We start from the raw sequence: 22617 nt of genomic DNA on the forward strand, positions 1-22617 counted from the left end.
CTGGGATAGTTCCCTCTGGGAAATGATCAAAAGTGGGATTTTCCTTTAGCTTTAAATTCCTACTGTTCCTCTCCAGATGGAGAGAGGAATCTTCTTCCCTTCTCTGTCTGGAATTCCAACTCTTACCACTGTTATTGATGTTATTCCTGCTCCCAGCAGCAAGAAGACCTGTAAAATTTCAGATTTCCAGGGAAATTTTCCCTGCTGTTTTCTTAGTTTATCCCCTGAGTGCTGTCTCTGAGATTGAGTAATTGCCTTCTTTTGGCAGCAGAGGCATTTCCATTTCCCCTCCTCACTCTTCACTCTCTCAGTAACCTCTTCTCTGCCCTGTGCAGGTTGTGTACTTCACAGCCACGTTCCCCTACGTGGTTCTCATCATCCTGCTCATAAGGGGAGTGACTCTGCCTGGAGCTGGGGATGGCATCTGGTACTTCATCACACCCAAGTGGGAGAAGCTCATTGATGCTATGGTGGGTTTGCTGTTGCACTCACAGCTGCTGGGGGATAAATAATATATTCTATATCAAGATATATATTTCATATATATGAGATATATATTATTATATAATATAATACTACAACATAATATAATATAATATAATATAATATAATATAATATAATATAATATAATATAATATAATATAATATAATATAATATAATATACAACAATATATAATATACAATAATATATAATGCATAGGCATAATGATGATTACAATAATAATAATAATAATAATAATAATAATAATAATAATAATAATAATAATAATAATAATAACAATAATAATAAATCCCAGATCTCTTGGGGTCTGCTGCAAGCATTTTCCATGTGCAGAAGTGGCGTTGTCATCCGTGGAAACTTGTTCTTCATCTTACATGGGTAAAGTGTTATTTAGGGTCACTGTTAGGAAAACATCAGTATCTGATGCAGGTTTTCCCTCTTGACTTGTATTTTTTGTTTCTGAATGTATTTGAACTGATAAGTATCAAACAATATGGGTTTTATATTTGTGCCTCCCATGTACAGCAAGGTTTATAGTGTCCTTTCAGATGGACTCAACAAGAACAGTGCTCCTTATCAAATGAGCCTGATGTATTTAGTGGCAGAATTTTGCTTTTAAATATTCTATTGACATCCATTGGTTTAACACTCTTCCATTTTCTTTCCTTTCAGGTTTGGAAGGATGCTGCCACTCAGATTTTCTTCTCCTTATCTGCAGCATGGGGAGGTCTAATTACCCTCTCTTCATACAACAAATTCCACAATAACTGCTACAGGTGTGTAAGAGTGAAATACATCTGTGTTATTGAACAGGTTTGTCCAAAACCAGTTATCCTTCATCTTCCAGAAATCTGGTTTGCAAGACCCCTATCTCTTGTCTTTTTCTCCCTTGTCTTTTTTATCCCCTGCTGCCCTTTTGTCCTTTTTTCCTCTCTTGTATTTTTCTCTTTTCCTCTCTTCTGTTTCCTTTCCTAATTTGTGTGTGTGTGTGTGTGTGCGCATTTCGTTTACATTTAACTATTTTTGTGTATTTTTTCCTCTCCCCAGATCCTAATCTACTATTCTCAAGGTGATCATTTAGGCTTATTAGAGTTCCTGCTGGCTCAGGAACTTCAGAGGATTATTTTGTTAATAATAAATCTTTCAGAATCAGGGGGCTGAGGCTGAAGGGCAGCCTGGGATGTGTCAGGAAAATGAGACAGAATCACTTGGCAGCTCTGCTGGAGGACTGCCCATCAGCAGAGTGAAACATGCCGGACTTCAATTTGCAACTTCCATTGTTGGGATTCCTACGTCTCCTAAATGTTCTTTCTTTTCCCAGTTTTTCCCATTACATACAAAAAGTTATTTCATGCTATGAAATCTAAAATCACTTCTTTGAGAGCTATTTTTTCATGGGAAAAAGTCATAGTGTATAATTTTTCATGCAAAAGCCCGCTGGCTCAAATGTCTGCAGCTGGAAAACACAACAGCAAGTGGCACTAGTGGAGTGCTTCCCTGCTGTTTTACAGTTTTTAAAGTCAGTCTGGAGCAAAGTTTGCCAATCCTTGTGGTGCCAGAGGTGCAGATTCAGGACAGCAACAGCGTGCACAGGGACTCCCCCAAGAGATGCCCAAAAACTCTCCCCAGTCAGGACTTCAAAGCAAACTCTCCTTGGGATTTCCACTGCCACCTCCTATGGCTTCTCAGTACAGAATACTTAACTTAAAAAAGAAATGTGGGTGAGGATATTGAAAAGAAATTTAAAAAAATATTTTACTAGTGCACAAAACTAATTGAATGAAATTATCCCAAAATATGGATGAAAGCTAACAGTGTTGCATACACAGTAACTCCCACCCAGCAATCCTTTGGGTTCTGTTTTTGAAAATGCTATGCTATTGCTGAGCCTTCTTTCTTTCTTTTTTTCTTTTTTTTTATTTTTTATTTTTTTTTTTTATGAATACTTGCAATCAGAATATCAGGGAGGAAAATGGAGGAAGCATCATGCTACCTTTGCACACTAACTTAACAATCTTTTGTGGAGTTTGGAAGATCTTAATGAAAATTTTGAAGGGAATACATGGTAATGAAGTATAAAAATATCACAGTTCTAATACCAAATAGATGCTTTACCTGTTAGGGGGGGATATGAGAGACCAAAGTAGAAATCATTAGAAAAGCTTAGTTACTCCCAATATTTTAAATTTTACAACAAAACCTTGAATATTGAAATACAGTATGACTATTTTCTCTTTCAATTTCTATATTCATTACATTTTAATACATCAATTGTAATTTTCAGTTACACATTGATTTTAAACAGTCCAAAATCCATAATTGCAGTACATTTACATAAATTGACTTCATAATGAATACCTGAAATATTTAAAACCTATCTAGGTTTTGGAAGAAGGTTAACACGTGATGATTCCAAGCAGCACACTATCATTTTTGTTTTCCGTAGACCCAAAGAATTAACAAAATAATTCCTGTTTAAACATGCTCTGTTGGATGTCCTAGGAGTTTGCCAGCTCAGAGAGATTCTTTGACAGCTTCTCAAGTTCTGTTTCATTCTCTTCCTGACAAAACAATAGCAGTAGGAATAAACTATTCTAGCCAACATAAACCCCCTAAACATTTAAAGTGAGGGATTTGTTTTTCTGAAGACGTAGGAGTTTATGGGGAAGTTCTCTGGACATCCATATTGTTTAAAGAAAAATCCTATTGAAAAAATCCTATAGAAATCCTACTGAAAGATCCCATTACATCCCTAAGGATGCAATAACTATGGATGGGGCTCACGAGGGCTGGTTTGCTGTCAAGCCTTGACATACCCAGCATAGTGAGATGTTCAGCTGTAGATTTCTTGAGGTTCCTTTGATAATAACAACCATGGAAAATGGTACCAAGGAATCCTCCCTGTGCAGACAGGATGGTCATTGAGCAAGCTCTGCAATGTACAGAAAGCTAACCCTGGAATTTTGTGTATAAGCACAAGAAGGACAAGACAAAAATCCTCTCACCTGGTCAGCAGTGGTTAGTCCGTACCCAGTGTGGAGAGCAGATGTCCTGTGAGGCAAAGAGTTACAAAATGTGTTAGAAATCAAGACACCATGTCTGTCTGTTCTTCAGAGAGGCCAAGGGCAGATGTGCTGGGCCTGTGGTTCCTGCACAGCACGTGGGTGATGGAAGCTTGCAGAGCTGATTCCTGAGGAGTGTAAAATGTGCCTTCACCAGCACCCCCACAAGCTGTGTGTGCTGATGAGAAACCCTTGAAATACAAACACATACACAAAACCTTCCCTGTGTGTATCCCAACAGGCTTCTTGTGCTTTTTTGCAGGGACACTCTGATAGTGACGTGTACCAACAGTGCCACAAGCATATTTGCAGGCTTTGTCATCTTCTCAGTCATTGGCTTCATGGCAAACGAGCTCAAAGTGAATATTGAAGCTGTGGCAGACCAAGGTAGGGCTCACTGGCATTTCATTACTCAGACAGGCACCCCGAGGCACTTCCAGCTCTGTTGTTGATGATCACAGATATCTGATATATGATCACTCCAGTATCATTGGTATTGGAGGTGGGAATGATGGCTTCAAACTGTTGTGGATTGCTAAACCATGTGTAGGCATTTCTGCACAGGAGAAGGCAGTCTGGAAGTCAAGATTTTAATTAAAGCCTCTTAATGACTTGTTTGGTAAGAGAAGGAAGGAAATTGAGATTCATTTTAAACCTTTGTGTAAATGACTGATGGAGGGTAGGCTGTGATGGTTATTGGCCTCATTGCTCTCTGCTGCTGTTTGCCAAATCCTCTCCAAGGTAAAAGTTACCTCTGGTGGTTGGAATTTTGGGTGACAGAAATCTGGCACGAGGGGTGGATTGTGCTCCTGAACTGTGGGGAGCAAGGAGATGCCTCCACAGAGAAGTCAAACATTTCTGAAGGGCTGATTGGAACATCTTGGTTAGTGAAGAGAGGTGGTCACTAGTGGGGATCTGAGAGACTGGACTGGTAGAGCTGAGCACCACCATACCAACTAAACCATAGCTCTGAGTGCCAGTCATTGCTAGAGCAGCTACAGGGATGAAGCGTAATCTCCCTTCAAGTTTTCAAAACCTTGAAGGAAAATGTTAACGGAAATACAAAGGGTTTTAAATTTTTTTCCTTTTTTTTCCTCTCCTAAATTATTAATCTGAAAAACATAGTACTTTTTTTTTTCATTTAGAGTTTTCTTTTCAGGAAAAACTCATTTATCTGGTGAACAAATAAAACTTGGAGGGAAAGACAGCACAACTTCTTTTTGTTCTAGTCTCTGATTAAGAACAGAGCTACAGATGAAAAATATTATTCCTTATATATAGTGTAGTTGAAAGATGTTATACTTTAAAATGAAACTTCAAGGTAATTTTACTTTTTAAGACATATAAAGCACTTGGAGTTTTCCTGGCTTTAATGCACTTTTATAAAGAGTTCATACCCACCAAATCTTGGAAGATGGAAGGAATGGGAGGTTGCCTCCCTGTGATTATTTCCTGTGGTTGGATGCTACCAGGTGTGAGGGGCTGACCTGGAGACATGCATATATTCTATAATTTAACTTTTCCTAGAGGAGTGATTAATGGGAACTCGTTATTCTGAGACTTAATTATACTTCTAGATGCAGGCAGTGAGTTTAAATGGAGCCCTTACCTCCAACAGGCGAGAAGAAATCTTTAATTGAGAGATGAAGAGGAGAGCCCGTTCTCTCGGCATGAGGCATTTGGCTCATGGCATTTGTATCTCACAGGAAACATCCCAGAGAGCTTGGAGGGGCATCCCTGAGCTGGGATCAACGGGGAGGAGCTGCCACCTGCTGTAAGGCTGCCACCACAGCCCTGCAGCCCCTGCTCCCAGGCACAGCTGAGCACTTACAAAAACAGTTTTACTTCATGATCAATAGAAATTAAATCCTATATATATATATATAAAAGATCTAAGCACTTACAAAAATAGTTTTTCTTTATGATCAATAGAAATATAGAAATTAAAGCACTATATATATATATACATATATATATATAAAGATCTAAGCACTTAGAAAAATAGTTTTTCTTTATGAAAAATAGAAATTAAAGCCCAATATATATATTAAAAAAAATCTAAGCACTTACAAAAATAGTTTTTCTTCATGAGCAATAGAAATATAGAAATTAAAACCCTATATATACATACATATATACATATATATACACATATATACACACATATATACATATATATACATATATATACGCATATATATACATATATAAAAATATATATGTATACATATATACATATATATATAAAGATCTAAGCACTTACAAAAATACTTTTTCTTTATGAAAAATAGAAATTAAAGCCCAATATATATATATTTAAAAAAAGATCTAAGCACTTAGAAAAATACTTTTTCTTTATGATCAATAGAAATTAAAGACCAATATATATATATTAAAAAAAACATCTAAGGACTTACAAAAATACTTTTTATTTATGATCAATAGAAATTAAAGACCAATATATACATATATATATATATATATATAAGATCTAAGCACTTACAAAAATAGTTTTTCTTTATGACCAATAGAAATTAAAGACCAATATATATATTAAAAAAAAATACCCAAAGAAAAGCCCAGACAAACAACCAAAAGGATGAAAAATTCCTGATTTAAGTTTAAAAGAATCCATCTCCTTATTTCTTGCGCTCTGCATTATTTTGGGTTTTCTTGTGGATTTTTTTAGAATCACAGTAGTTGGTAGTTGTTGCCTTCTGTCTGCTGTCAGGTCTCTGGGCATATATTTTATATTCTCTCCTCATTTAACAGCGTGGCAACGAGTTGAAGAAGAGTATTTGCATTTCCATTCATGTTGCAGCACTGAGGTGTGGATGTTTGCCATGGGTTGCTAATTGGCAGGGAGGTGGCAGGAATTTGATCACAGAAACATTGCTGCAGTGTGCAATTTTTGCTATATTTAAAAACTTTTGGATCAGTTTGTTTGTATACTGCTTGAATATGCATTCTGCTTGGAAAGTTGGACTAAGTAAGGGATTTGAAATTTACAGTGTAAATAGAAATCAATCAGGTAATGCTAAACTCTGCAATGTTTAAACCTTTTTGTAAATAGGGAAGACTGAATCTGATAATCTTTATTTGTCTTATTTCTAGGTCCTGGGATTGCTTTTGTGGTTTACCCAGAAGCCTTAACAAGGCTCCCCCTCTCTCCCTTCTGGGCTATAATATTCTTTTTGATGCTCCTAACTCTTGGATTAGATACGATGGTAAACTGCTTTTGTGTCCCATTCTTTTCCTTTTGATTTTCCTATTTATTTGTTTGGAGGACTGTGCAGTTGATTGCTATTTCCCATGTGTGTGGTGGTGTTCACAGGGGTCTGAGGATGAGGGAAGAGATGAGGATCTGACCCCATGTTTCAGAAGGCTGATTTATTATTTTATGATATATATTACATTAAAACTATACTAAAAGAATAGAAGAAAGGATTTCATCAGAATGCTACCTAAGAATAGAAAAGGAATGATAACAAAGGCTCTGTCCCAGACTCTCTGTCCGAGCCAGCTGACTGTGATTGGCCATTAATTAGAAACAACCACATGAGACCAATCCCAGGTGCACCTGTTGCATTCCACAGCAGCAGATAATCAATGTTTGCCTTTTGTTCCTGAGGCCTCCCAGCTTCTCAGGAGGAAAAATCCTAAGGAAAGGATTTTCCATAAAAGATGTCTGTAACACATGTGAGCAGTGACTCATGAAAAAGGAGGAATGCAGTAAGGTCATCAAGGCTGAAATCATTTTGGCAGAGCTTTGGTGCTGCCATCTGAGCATTTACCACCTAGGACTCAAAATAATGTTCAAATTCTGATGTTTTCTCTGCTGTGTGTGCATTGAAATGAAGCCTTTGGTTTGTGTTTCAGTTTGCCACCATCGAGACCATCGTGACCTCGGTGTCAGACGAGTTCCCCAAGTACCTGCGGACACACAAGGCTCTGTTCACCCTGGGCTGCTGCGTGTCCTTCTTCATCATGGGCTTTCCTATGATCACTCAGGTAACCACACTGCCTTTGAGTACCACTGCCTGGCCCCAGTCCCCCTCTGCTGGCTGCTTTTCTCCTGCACAGGCTGCAAAATGTTTGTCTGAATTCTGAATTCTGCCACAAGTGATACATTCTGTGTCTGAAAACGTTACTAAAAACAAACAAACAAACAAAAAGGATGATCTGGCTGAGATATTCTTAAAAGGCATTGCTGTTCAAGTCTTTCTGAGAATCAGGTCTTTAAAATTTTCTCTAGCCAAACATCTCTGAAATAGTAATATTTTGTAATAGTAATAAATAAATATATAAATTAGTAATAGTAATAATAGTAATAGTAATAATAGCAATAAATAAATAAATAGTAACAGTAACAAAAATAAATAACTAGTAATAGTAATAAATAAATAAATACTATTACTATACTTTTTATGTATATAAAGTATATATAAATAGTATATATAAAGTATTTCTATATATAGTGTACATATAGCATGTATATATATAGTGTATATATATATATAGTGTATATGTATATATATGTGTGTGTATATATATATATATATATATATATATATATATATATAGTACAGTAATAGTAATAAATAAAGTATTCAACCCACACTGACAGAGGGCAGGTTTAGATCAGACATTAGGAAGAAATCCTTCCCTGTGAGGGTGTGAGGCCCTGGCACAGGGTGCCCAGAGCAGCTGGGGCTGCCCCTGGATCCCTGCCAGTGTCCAAGGCCCCAAGGCCAGGCTGGACAGGGCTTGGAGCCACCTGGGATAGTGGGAGGTGTCCCTGCCCATGGCAGGGGGGTTGGAAAGAAATAATCTCTAACGTTTCTCCCAACCCATTCTATGAATAAAGGAAAAAAACCCCAATTTTGAATGTGATACGAATATGCACGCCTGTTTTGAGTGCCTTTCCTCTGAGACTAGACACATACTGATGGTCTGTGCAAACTGTGGAGTTAATACTGGAATTCCCATCTACTACTGATAAACTTCAGTGTCTTCTTCACTAATACCTTCAGCATGATATATAATTTCAAGATGAGATGGACAAAATCTTAAGATTTTATCCATCCTTCCACCCCTTTTTCTTTCTTTTCTTCCCCCATACCTCACCACCTACCAGCCCAGCTTTGCTGTCCTAAAGCCTGGGAAGGATTCAGTCCTTTATTCACTTGAACTGTGCTGCTTAACTCCATCGTGTAGACAGGATATTAAATCCTTTCCAAGCAGATGAACTGGACTCATTATTATGGCAGTTGTGCTTCCAATGATGATTTTGATTTTGTTGTGGTATTATGTGGTTTGAGACACCGCAGGTGGGAGTTCTGATCACAGTTCAGTCCTGCATCTCAAAGGACTGAATTCAAAGTCCTCCCAAGCTGTGCTAGGCAGCAGAATCAGGTGTGCCCTCTGCTTTTTTCCTGTTGGGTTTGCTATTCATTGAGCCAGAAGGAGGAGCCTGGCTCCAGCTGAGGTGTGGGTGCTGCCCTGGCTCCTGCTCCTCTCCAGCCTCAGTGCCTCGGGTAATCCTCTCTCTTTCTCTCCCCAGGGTGGAATGTACATGCTGCAGCTTGTGGACACTTATGCAGCCTCCTACTCTCTTGTCATCATTGCCATCTTTGAGCTTGTTGGAGTTTCCTACATCTATGGTAAGAACAAACATTATTGGACAGCCTCTGTCAGAGCAACATGTTAGAGAATTATAAGGGAAATTCTTGAGGAAAGGAGTGATTTTTCTCTGTAATAAAAGCCCCAAAACACTCTTAGTTTAGACAGAAGCATGGCAGGACTTCAGGATCCCTTTAAATGCATGTATTCAAAAGACTTTCATGCAGTCTTGAGTCATTTTCCACCAACAGCTCAAAGATATGAGTATGAGAATAGAGCAAATATTTACTGACATTTTTCCAGGGGTGCTTTTGTGCTTCAACAGTTTTAGGGACAGAGACCTCCTGAGCCAATAGAGATTTATATGTTCTATATCTATATCTATATCTATATCTATATCTATATCTATCTATCTATCTATCTATCTATCTATCTATCTATCTATCTAAAAAAATATGTATGTATACTTATTTATTTATTTATTTATTTATTTATTTATTTATTTATTTATTTATTTATTATTACTATTTTAGGGTGGCCCTAGCTGGATGCCAGGCACCCACCAGAGCTGCTCTCTCACTGCCTTCTGCATCTGGGCATGGGAGAGAAAATATAACAAATGGTCATGGTTTGAGATAAGGACTGGGGCAGGTTGTTCAGCCAATACTGTCATGGGCAAAACACACTCAATTCGGGGATATTAATTGCATTTATTGCTAAGAAAAACAGAGCAGGATAATGAGATAAAAATAAAACCTAAGAGCACTTTGCCCCCATCCCTCCCTCCTTCCCAGCTCTATCTCATGCCCACAGGAGCACAGGGAGATGGGGAATGGGAGTTATGGTGAGTTCATCACAGTTGTTCCTGCTGCTGCTGCTCAGGAGAGGAGTCCTTCCCCTACCCCAGGATGGGGTGATTCCCACAGGGCAGCTCCCCATGAACCTCTCCAATACGAGTCCATTTCATGAGCAACAGTTGTCCATGAATGTCTGTGATGTGGGCCACTCTTCCATGGGGTGCAATGCTATGGGCTGCAGGTGGGTCTGTGCATCCCTGTGCCCTCCCTCCATGGGCTGCAGGTGGGTCTGTGCATCCCTGTGCCCTCCCTCCATGGGCTGCAGGTGGGTCTGTGCATCCCTGTGCCCTCCCTGCATGGGCTGCAGGTGGGTCTGTGCATCCCTGTGCCCTCCCTCCATGGGCTGCAGGTGGGTCTGTGCATCCCTGTGCCCTCCCTGCATGGGCTGCAGGTGGGTCTGTGCATCCCTGTGCCCTCCCTCCATGGGCTGCAGGGTCACAGCTGCCTCACCAGGGGCTGCAGGGGAATCTCAGCTCCAGCACCTGCAGCAGCTCCTGCCCCTCCTTCACCCTGCCCTGGGTGTCTGCAGGGCTGTTCCTCTCATGTTCTCAGCCTGCTCTTCTCTGTTGAGAATAATAACTTTTGTGCAATAACTTTTTTTTGTCCTTTTAAAATCTGTTATCAGAGATGTTGCTCCCCTTCCTGACTGACTCTGATTTAGCAGTGGTGGGTCTGCCCTGGAGCCTCCAGGGATTACCTCTGCCAGACACAGGGGAAGCCTTTACAACTTTTCACAGAAGCCAAAACCTGTCCCTGCAAACCCAACACAGCATTTAACAATTTCTGAAGGCTTTTTCCCCATGTGCACACCCAACTTCCCTCCTTCCTATTTGTCCATAATGTAGCCTCAAGACTGTGCAGCTACTCAGGGTGATTAATTATCCACAGTGGTCACACCAGTGATGCTGATCCCTGTTGATGCACATTAAATTGTGAGGAAGATCCTCAGTGTGAAACAGTGCAATCATCACAAAGCTGCTGTAGTTACCACAATTGATACCAGCTGCTGATGTGCTCCCAGACTTGCCCAGTGTTTTCAGGAGACTGATTCTTGGAAATGTGAAGATCTTCCCACAAACCATAAAGAATTAATTTATGCTTGGAATGGAAGGCTGTTTCTGCTGTTGCTGTGGACAGGAATAATTACATAGTTTAATCAGCTAAGCATAAAAATCCAAGATGTTCTGCTGAAGCTGCTTGTGTAGCCACTGACTCTGTGTTCTGGCCCTTTTCACTGAATACTTGTACCTGCCTGTGTTGTGGAGTCCACTCTGTAATATAAGTGCTTTTAAATATAGTACAGGTTTCAAATCATGGGGAATTTAAACTATAGTACAGGTTTCAAATCATGCAGAATTTAAACTACAGTACAGGTTTCAAATCATGCAGAATTTAAACTATAGTATGGGTTTCAAATCATGGGGAATTTAAACTATAGTACAGGTTCCAAATCATGCAGAATTTGGTGCTCTTGCTGGAGAAATAAATGTTATAGACAGGACAGGGAATCAGCCCTTCCTTGTTTTCTCTGGTTTCATGAAAATTCAGCAGTGTATTTTAACCTCCACTGACATCCAATTCAGTGAGTATATCTGAGAGATTGGCTGCTAAGCCAGACATGACCTAGTGAGGAAATGCTACAGAATATTATGGAAAATACTCAAAACACAGAAAGAAAAGTTGATTTAGGCCAGTCATGTTTTGATTGAACAAAATTCTTTGCTTTTTTATGTCCCTGGAATGTAAACAGTTCAAGTAGAGCTGGTTTAGAGGTGAAATGAAAGCCAGCTTCTCTAAAATCAATACAATTTCATAGGCAGTGACGAGTGGGGAGACTTGCAAAGATTTTAAGGGTTTGCTGGGGATTTTTTGCCTTCCTTCTCCTCCTCACTTTGCTGACAGCAGGCCTGAGCCATGCTGTGCTAGATGTTTTCACTCCTCATCGCCACCAGCACCAACAGCATCACCTGCTCTGTGCCAAATATTGCCCCCTTTAAAGCCATTGATATTAGTGTGAAAGAGAAAAATTACGTGCTTAAAATATTTTTAATATTTTAAAAGCTACTTAAATATGTGAAATTTCTTTGCTCTGCATGATTTTAAATAAGGATGAAGGCAAACAGGGAGCAAGAAGCGGCTCAGTTCCTCCTGTGAACACTGTGTGGCAGAAGCACTGCAAACACCATTTGTGCAATGACATCTTAGTGGGTTTGGAGGGAAAAACTGCTCTGGCCAGTGTTTGCCTTGCCCAGCAATTCCAGCATCCCTTAAAGCATTAACACTGATCAACAACATAAAATAATGCAGAAATAATAATAGCTCTGCAAAGGAAGGGCCTGAATAGAGGTGAAGGTTTTTTTAGTGAGTTATTACTTCAGTGTAATCAGATGTGGAAAAGGTTTGACAAATTACCAATTATTCTTTTTAGGCTTTCTGTACAACTGATTGTTCATCAACAGATGTTGGTAAAACCTTGGCTGCAATCTGTTTCAAAGGAATTAACCCTTTGCTTGACTAAGGAGCTTCCTTTTGTTTAAATAAAAAGGAAAGACATTAAAATAATTACCTGTTTGACAGAGCTGCTTTTACTGTGCTAAAGCTGCTTTAGCAAGGACTGGGCACAGGAATACATCTGTGCATTTGTGATTCGTGTATTGTAAATACAAGCAAAGCTGCTGCTCGTGCTGTATCCCTTCAAGAAGTGTTTAGAATTGGCATAATACATTTTCAAGGTCTGAGAACTGCTGTTTTACACTCCACTGCCACCTTTCTCTGTGCACTTGTACTCTTCATGGCAAGCAGCTTGGCACAACAGTGGCAGGTGCTGTTGTGATGAAATAAATTTGTCTTTAGTGCTTGTTACATGTTCTGCTTGCTGAGCTTGCTGAGATTTTTAAATTAAAAAGAGACACACGGTTATTTCCTTGTGATCACTTATTTTTCAGTAGAGTCAGTGCTTCATGATGCAATCAAATGCACCTTTTTACTGTTTTAGATGTTTATTCTCCAGTTGTTTAGATTATGAGGAATGATTAGTAAAGAACAGCTTAGAGGTGAGGTATTAATTTGATCACCAGCATAATTCCCACTGTTGCATTTTGTAGCATGAAGCTAAAGACAAAAATCCCTGTGTGTGAGCGAAGCACTGCTGGAAACTGAAAATACATGATGGAAACTTTGTTTATGCTCCATGCAGAACTGGTTTTTGTCAGTTTGTTTTTGGGAAGGTTTGTTAGAGTGAGTAGAAGCTGCTGCTGTGTATTTGTAGGAAGCTTTAGTCATTTTGAACATTTTACCTGTAGCAGAATAGTGAAGTAGTTGTCTGGCTAGGTTTGCAGTCTCCTTTTAAATGGATTTTATATGTCAGTACCTATGAATACATCATTCTACTTTAGAGAGGGAAAAATCAGATATGGAATATCATGTGTTGTTTATTGCCCAGAGTTATTCAGCAGGCCTGGCTGATCTGAGAGGGAGATCAGATTTACTGAGATCTGGGAAAAAAGTTGGTGTTCTGTAAACTAAAATATCCTGTGCATTTCTTCTGTGGAACTTCCACTGGAAAGAGATAAGTAATGTGTAATCCCTCAATCTGTTATATACATTTGACTTCTGAATTGCTAATATTTAAGAGTGCTTTACACTGTGAATATCTACTGACCATTCCTAAAAGGAATTGCTTATTTGATTTTTTAAATTGGAGCTTCAAATAAATCTGTGCAGGTTTTCATGAAACCAGCATGAATTTTGGAGGCAGAAACCCTTGGTAATAATCCAGTTAGGTATCCCTTCTTTGCAGCAGCAAGTGTGGCTGAAGTCGGCACTTTAAATGAGATTTAAACACTGTGGAAATGCCCATCAGCCTGTACCTTGTGCTGCTGCAATTAAAGCCCAGCTTTGTTCCCAGCAGAGCACAGGGATGGCTGCTGTGTGAGCAGCTCCCTCACACTCACTGCAGATAAATAAAAGACAGGGACAAATCTTTCAACTGCAGCAAAAACCTCCTTCCAGCTCCACACGATGACCTTGGAGGGCACACTTTGTCCAGACAAACTTCTATTCTATTCTATTCTATTCTATTCTATTCTATTCTATTCTATTCTATTCTATTCTATTCTATTCTATTCTATTCTATTCTATTCTATTCTATTCCATTCCATTCCATTCCATTCCATTCCATTCCATTCCATTCCATTCCATTCCATTCCATTCCATTCCATTCTTCTACACAAACTTCTATTATAAAACAGAGAAGGACTCAATCAGTCAGCCTGGTGCTGAAGTACAGTGATTCCATGGGTCATAAAAATTACATGTGTTTTACACATGTAAGAGGCTTTCTGAAGAAGAAAACTTGTGGCAGTCAGTAAAAGGGAAAAAGAAGGAAAGAAATTACAGAAGGAAAAAAGTGACCCCCGAGTTACCTTGGCTCAGTGTTCTGAGCTTACATCCAATGCAGGTTTTAAATACAGTCCTTGCAGTGCCACTTTCCTGTTTGATTTCTGTATTTTCCTTCTGTGTTCCCTGTCATTGCAGGGTTCTTTAGCCCTTCTCTCCCATGCTGGGTGCCTGAGCTGGCCCTGAGGGGGTGCCAAGCTTCCCCCAGCCCTGCTGCCTTCTCCTGCACCACAGGGCACAGATGATGGGGCAGTGCTAGGGTTTCACTTCCTTAATTCTCAGAACAATCAGGTGCATAGATTTATTTCTCCTTGACATCAACAGCAAGGCTTCACAACTGGGAGGATCAAGGCTGGGATTATCCCTTCTTACACTCAGCAGCTGCAGCAGCTGACTCCATACAATAAGGAATAAAGAAGTTTATTACTTTGGTTACAAGTATTTCTTCCCTTACTCAATGCCTTTTCTCCAGTATTTAAGCTTTCCCCACATCATGCAAGTTAGACAAAATGCTGCAGAATAATGCTTTGCAAAATTTAGATTAAATTGGCCCAAATTTTTAACTTTTATGTGAACAGATGAGCTCTGACCTCTCCCTTCTTATTACAATGAGGAAAGCTGTAATCAGTTTTAGGGTTTCTTTAAACTTTTGGATAAATCACTGATAATGAAATTGGTAATGACTAAGTTAGTAATAACCAGCAGGAATAGCAGCTGCTGACCAGCACACCTTTCCTGGCACATGGCATGGCCAGGGAGGAGCTGCACAGTGGCTGAAATACCATTTCCCAATCTTGCATCTTTTGTTAACTCAAGTAACCTTATATGAAGGTTAACGTATCAGCTGACCTTTTTGTTCAGACAACATTGAATATAATTCAAAATATTTACAGGTGCTCTTTAGGAATTTTAAATATCAATTATGCATCAGGTGAAAAAGAGCAGGACATCACCAGTTTCAGTGCTGAGGGATACAGCTGTGATCCAGTCATGCAGCAGGTAAAGAGAAGCTGAAATATTGCCTGAATATTAATAAGGCTGATCTTCACAGGGGAATAAAACAAACAAACAATTGCAGCTACCCAGTACATATCAGCAATGCTTTAACACAAAACATATTAAACACCTCATCCCAATGTAAAAGCTCAATTGCTTTAATCCCTAAGAAGGAAATACTTTATTGGAATGGTTCCCACTCTATTAGTCCCATTTTTACTGTGTACTTAGATCCTCCAAGGAAGCTTTCAAACAAAAATTTGGAGTTTGTTTTCATAGTTGGACACAAGGGAGGGCACCAGAGCTCTGCTGCAGACTGCAGCTGCTTTCCTTCACACCTAACTGCTCCTTCTTTTGCTGTTCACAGGACTGCAAAGATTTTGTGAAGATATAGAAATGATGATTGGATTCCAGCCAAGTAAATTCTGGAGAGTCTGTTGGGCATTTGTGACCCCAACTATTTTAACAGTAAGGAAAAAAAAAATTAACATCTTCTCCAAAGAGTTTTGCTGGTTTTTGTTCATTATGCATGATGTTTCTGGTTGTTAGCAGCTAGAACTTGGATGACAGCACATGTGCTCTTGCCATGGGCATGTAGAAGAAACAGTGTAAGGAATGGTGGTTTTGGTGGGGAGGGATGGAGAGTCCTCCAGGAAAATGGTGGCCTTTTCCTGGCCATGCAAAATGCTGCTGTGGCACACCACTGCACTGCAGCATTAGAGATTACTGTATATAAATATGTAAATATATAAATAAATATATATATATATATATAAATAAAAATATTTAAAATATATGTTTAAAAATTAAAAATATTTAAAATATAGAATGAATATACACTATTTATGAATATAAATATAAATATATTTATAAATATAATACTTATAAATATATAATATAAATACAATATGTTTTATACGTATCTATAAGATATGTATATCTATCTATATCTATATCTATATCTATATCTATATCTATATCTATATCTATATCTATATATCTAGATGATATTTAATACATATCTATATATCTATACATCTACGTATCTATATATCTATGTATCTATATATCTATATCTATATCGATATCTATATCGATATCTATATCTATATCTAATCTGTGTGTGTGTGTGTGTGTGATATTTATGTATGCACAGGGAAAACCAAGCTCTTCCTGTGCGCTGTCAGACGGAGCTAGGGACAAAAGCCATTTTATTGCCACAGAAGCTGGTGTAAGAGGGATGCTTTGGGAAGGCTGAGGTGGAACAGAGTGGCAGAGGGAGAGGAGGAGGAGGAGGAGGAAGAGCGGGACTGTCCCGTCCCCAGTGCCCGGGCCCGGGAGGTGGCGCTGCGGGACAGCGCCCGGAAAGCAGCCCTGAAATCTAAAACCAGAGCGACTTTGGTCTATGTTTATTATTCTTCCTATTTTCCTTTCATTTTTATTTCCTCCCCAACACCTTCCTTCAAATTCAGTTAGCATTTGCTTCACGTTTAGGTCTCCATTTAATAAAAAAATATGTCACGTTCTCAATTTCTCCATTGCTATGAAAGTTTTTCAAGTCCAGGGGACCGAATCCAATATCTGTATCTACATTTGCCATCTAGGATTCTAACACAGGGCTTCCTTTACGTTTTAACCTCCGTGCAGATACAATCTGCAATCATATATGTATATTTTTTTTTTTTGGCACAAGAACGAAATAATTATTTTAGCCATTTCAAAAGCTTCCCGCTTGACAAATCAGCACAAAATAACAGAGCCTTCTTTACCAGTATCTTCTGTTTGAGTGCCTGTACCTCCCCTTGGAAGCTCTCAAGCCTGAACCCCAGGTGCAGCAAGATTCTGTCCTTTAGTGCAGGGTAAGTGTTGGCAAATCTTCCTCTGGAGGGGGAAGAAAAAGGCACTGGCTGAAGTTAACAACTTATTTTCAGTATTGTTCATTCACAAATGAGGACATTTTTTTTCTGAAAACTGGAAAAGGTTTAGTTTTCACAGACAGGAATGCCTGTGTGAAGGCACCAGTGAGTTTTGGTGAGCTCACAGAATCCTGAGTTGTGAAGAAATGACATTTTCTACAGTGAGAATGATTTCTCCAATGGGTAAAATGAATTTTCTTGCATAGATTTTCTTTACCTGCTGTCTGCACTGCACTAGAGCATTGCTCTGTGTGAAAGCCAGAGCAATCTATCTTACCCACCTGTGGTTTGATTGTGACAATGTATGCTTGTAGTTTGCAGATCACTTTGAAAAAGTTTGAAGACATAGTCCAGTTTATAGTGTTGGGATGACATCAATGGTATTTATCTTCTCTTGGGGATCTTTTTAAAGATGAAGGCGTGTGCACATGGGATTGTTTTAGCTCTTTGTGTTTTTTCCAGTGGTTGTTTTCAAGATGCTGCATTAGACCCTATTTCACACTTCTGAAGGGAATTGTAAGGCTTTTCTGCAAACTGCTCAGATCCCTTACTAATCAGACTTGTGCTTGTAGCTCCTGTCAGTAATCACAACCCGGAAATAGGAAATTATGTTGTTTGTTAAGGAAAACAAATTGGAACTGACCGTGTTTACTCTCTAAACTTGCATGTTTTGTTGCTGTTCCCTGCAAATGCAATATTTAGTGAACTTACAGTGAGAAATAAACTGCCACTGATCAGTCATCATTCAATTTTTATGCAATGGAAACAGACAAAGCAAAACCAAGCAATGAATTCTTTTCTATTATTGCCTCTGTAAAGCTAATATTTGATACATTTGGATAGCCTAATATTAGACTTTCATTAGACTCCACATCTCTGGAACTAAAGCTGATCATTTTTATATGTGCCTTCACCTTGTTATACTTCTATAAATCTTCTGTGTGCAATTACTGCAAGCACAGGCATTTTCCAAAAGTTACTGAATTATGCAGAAATGTAAGCAGATGTATTGCTGTTCACACAGTAAGTGAAATGGGGAACTTACCATAATCACATTAGGTAAAACTGCCAATAGACCATGTAATAAGGCATGTTACTCTAGGGACAAGATTCTATTTCAATTATTCTGGCACAAATACAGTGATTTTTGTGGGATTTTGCAAGATTTCCTAGAAACTCATTAGATTCAGGCTCTGACCCATTGATTAGAGCTTGTGGCAGCACCCTGCCTTAGGTGGATGTGGCTTTATGTGTATTCCATAGACACCAACTCTGTGGGTGTGGGTACCCACAATTGGTGGCATTGTTGTGCTTACTCAAACATATTTGCTTTCCTTTCTTGTTCCCAGTTTATTCTGTGCTTCAGCTTTTACCAGTGGGAACCCATGACTTATGGAGCCTACCACTACCCAGGCTGGTCCATGGTGCTCGGCTGGCTGATGCTGGCCTGCTCAGTCATCTGGATCCCAGTGATGTTTGTGATAAAAATGCATCTAGCCCCAGGAAAATTTATTGAGGTAATCCTTCTGTCTTTTTGCTGTTTAAAAATATGGCCACAGGAGACAGTATCTTTCATTTCTCATTGATTTTTGTGATATTGAATGTCCAATACTGCTCAGATTACTTTCTGGTAAACCACTTATTGTGTTGCAAAGAGATGCTCAGTTGATTTAAATTGTGGACCTTCTATTCCTAATTTTTTCAAAAAACACGGTCCTAAATTGAGGAGTGTTTTGTTTTATGAGCTCTAGATAAATTTCACGAGGTTTTGTATGGCTTTATTGGGAGAAAGTTGTTCTAGATTCGTTGGCCTTTTTGAAAAGCAGCACACAGCCACAGGAAGCCTCAGCTGCAGGTGTGTGCTGTGCCCAGGGAGTGTGGTCTCAAAACTAGGAGAGGGGAATTCAGCACCAGGAGAGGGCAGTGAGCACCAGGAGAGGGGAATCAGCACCAGGAGAGGGCAGTGAGCACCAGGAGAGTTTAATCAGTACCAGGAGAGGGGAATCAGCACCAGGAGAGGTCAGTGAGCATCTGGAGAGGTGAATCAGCACCAGGAGAGTTGAATCAGCACCAGGAGAGATAAATCAGCACCAGGAGAGTTGAATCAGCACCAGGAGAGATAAATCAGCACCAGGAGAGTTTAATCAGCACCAGGAGAGTTTAATCAGCACCAGGAGAGGTCAGTGAGCACCAGGAGAGTTGAATCAGCACCAGGAGAGGTCAGTGAACACCAGGAGAGGGGAATCAGCACCAGGAGAGGTCAGTGAGCACCAGGAGAGGGGAATCAGCACCAGGAGAGGTCAGTGAGCACCAGGAGAGGGGAATCAGCACCAGGAGAGGGCACTCAGTACTAGGAGAGGTCAGCGAGCACCAGGAGAGGTCAATCAGCACCAGGAGAGGGGAATCAGCATGAGCAGATGTCAATCAGGGGTTGCCTTTGTGCAAAGCTGTGTCCTGGAGTCCCCCAGCAAGGCTTTTCATGCATCTCAATCTACTCACTACAAAACCCAGCTGGCAATCTTTGCTTTCACCTCTCTGCTCTTTATTCTTCCTGAATTGGCTGATCCTTTCTGGCACCTGGGCTTAAAATAATTCCAGGTGGCAATTTATTTTTAATTTAAGGTTCTTTTGTTTATTTTGCTAATTGGATTCCTGACACTTTCCCCCACTGCTTCAGAAATGTGGTGGCCACCTCCTTCTCTGCATCCCTGAGTCCTGTCCCTGCCTGTCACCCCCTCTCCCTGGTTGTTCCCATCCCTCAGTCCCTGGCAGGATGAGCAATGTCAGCATTTCATCCCTTCCTTGCCTTGCCCCTGCTTTCTGGAGAAGCTCAGTGCTCTTATTTTAAGTCTTTGAGGCTTTCTCAGTTCTGCCTTCTCATCAGTGCCTGCTGCTTGTGCTGCTGCCACCTTGGGAGAAGGAACAGACACTTTCTCCCCTTTCTGTAGCTGCTTTTACAGTTCAGCTTCCCTGCAAATCCCACCGGGGCTGTTTCTTGCTTCAAAAAATGAAAAGGAGAGAAAATGTACTAAAATAGCATAATCTCTTTGGTCTCTCAATATGTCACACTACACATGCCTAAGGGAAAAGACCACGCTTCTCTGCTACCCATGGAGCAAAGGAATGTTGTAGGAGAGGAATTTTCACAGTGGTGGGACAGCCTAGGGAGAGCATCCAAGCAGCAATGAGGCCACTTGTCTACAGGGTCATCCAGCTCTTGGGTAGAGCAGCATTAGGAAATGACCTAATGTGGAATTAGATTTGCTTCTTCTTTGGCTCATCAGCTTTTCCCACTGACACAAATGCTTCAAAACTTCTCATGTCTAAAACTGGCACACAAATTGCCACAAAACCAGGGTGCTTCCCTTACTGGGTTTCCAGGTGTGCACCCAAAGAAACACCCAAGAGTTGGATCTGTTTTTGCTCAAGATCTTTCAGCTGTAGTCTGGTGTTTCCTCAATATTGAGTCTGCTGCATAAAATTATTATGGTTGATTTGGGAGGTAAAAGTTGCAAACTGGTAATTAAGCAGAGATTAAAATAACTGATCGAGAAGTCTGATCCACTTTATTAGGTAATAAACATATAATTGTTCCCTCTTAAGTCATCAAAAATATGGTTTTTTTCCTTTTTATCTGTGAATGCACCAATCAAATTATATATTCAATAAAGAACTCAGTGGAAAGATCAGAAAATTTTCGTTGTTTGCCAGGTTGACGTTCTCCTCCTTCTTTTTTCCCGCAGATAGAAACAAAACATTTTGTCATCTCAAAATTAAAATCTTTCCTAGTGATATACTACTTTTTGGTAATGTGTTTACTTGGGGGAAATATGCTAACTATAAATCCAATTATTTTAATGCACTTACCCACTGCTTAGACCATTGGGCTGAGTAATTGTCCACATGTCCTTCAGTGAGAGAGCCTCACAGTCTGTGGCAGTGGTTCTGAGCCCCCCTCACATGGTGTGGGGTAGAATGTACCATTAAAACCTGGCCACTTGATCCCCTATTAGTCTTGGAAACCTTGTGCCACACAGATGCTGGGCAGTGTGTCAGAACCCAGGAAATTCCTCTGGCTGCCCTGGATGGCTCAAGACCCTGCCTGGGGGGCTCAGAGACCTTGGTACAGAGCCCAAGACCCCTGAGCCTTTGTTCTTGACCCATGGAGCAAATTGCCACCTTTATATGAAGAATTACAAGTCAAGAGAGTTTAGGCAGAATAATAGTTAGTTTGTCATGGGGTGAAAAATAGATTTTTCAGGTTTTAGAATGGGGCTCGGGGTCCCAAGATGGAGGAATTTGGATGTGCCCTGTCCTTATTCTTTCTTCTTCTTGGCCTCCATCTTCTGGGTGACTTTTGGATTGGTTTAGGGTAGAAACTCACCGTTTAACACAGGTGATGGGTATTGGGAAGTTATGGTAAATAGTGTGCATGCAGTTTTTAGTATAATAGATAACACCACCCTGGGGGCAGGCAGAGTGCCACTGTCTGTCCTGCTGAAAAGACTTCGGCAGGACAGGAGAAAGAATGTTATAGATAAGGAACAATAAACAACCTTGAGAATGAGAGTGGAAAAATCCTGACTCCTTCTTCGACTGCTGGGCTGGGAAAAGAGGCTTGTATGTATCTGAGTCACCGAGCAGCAGAGATCCTGAGAGCAGCAGAGCATTGCCAGGCTGCCATCACTAACCTTGAGTGAGCCCATGCTCCCTTGCTGTGCTCTGATCCTGCCCCTGGCACCCAGTGAGATTCTCTTTTCTCTCCCTGGCAGAGGCTCAAGCTGGTGTGCTCCCCACAGCCCGACTGGGGCCCCTTCCTGGCCAAGCACCGTGGCGAACGGTACAGGAACATGATTGATCCGCTGGGAACCTCCTCCCTGGGGCTCAAACTGCCAGCCAAGGACATGGAACTGGGGACACAGTGCTAATGATTATTACTAAAGGGTGGCAATCACACTGTCAGCCTTCTCTGATTTTGTTTTTCCCATTTTTGTTTTCACCCACCGCTTCTTCTTTCCCATGGTGCCTGAAAGTGGTTGCTTAGGAAAGCAGAACTTTGTTGTTGCATGCCATAGGGGAGGCCTAACCAGACCACTTCCAGGGGTGGGTGATGCCTGTGACACGTTCTGTACCTGGGGACGCAGCAAAAGCCCTGTGTGTGACAGGTGGCACAGCCAGGTGTTGTCAGGTGATGCAGGAACAAACAAAACCAAACCAAAAAGTCTTTAGAGCAAATGAGGTGTGCAGTCTGACCCCCTTCCC

At 40.2% G+C, this 22617-nt stretch overlaps 1 protein-coding gene across 1 annotated transcript in view; it reads left to right on the plus strand.

Moving 5' to 3' along the window:
• Window positions 1-22283, plus strand: part of SLC6A5 (solute carrier family 6 member 5) — a 28764-nt gene extending 6481 nt beyond the window's left edge. Inside the window, exons 8-16 of the mRNA XM_058025970.1 lie at window positions 336-470; window positions 1177-1280; window positions 3829-3953; window positions 6681-6793; window positions 7446-7577; window positions 9130-9229; window positions 15807-15907; window positions 18705-18872; window positions 22128-22283. Of these exons, the coding sequence (XP_057881953.1) occupies window positions 336-470; window positions 1177-1280; window positions 3829-3953; window positions 6681-6793; window positions 7446-7577; window positions 9130-9229; window positions 15807-15907; window positions 18705-18872; window positions 22128-22283 (1134 nt within the window). The remainder of the gene's footprint in view (window positions 1-335; window positions 471-1176; window positions 1281-3828; window positions 3954-6680; window positions 6794-7445; window positions 7578-9129; window positions 9230-15806; window positions 15908-18704; window positions 18873-22127) is intronic.
• The last annotated feature ends 334 nt before the right edge of the window (window positions 22284-22617 follow it).

This window comes from Melospiza georgiana, chromosome 6 (assembly GCF_028018845.1).
Source record: "Melospiza georgiana isolate bMelGeo1 chromosome 6, bMelGeo1.pri, whole genome shotgun sequence".
NCBI lineage: Eukaryota > Metazoa > Chordata > Aves > Passeriformes > Passerellidae > Melospiza > Melospiza georgiana.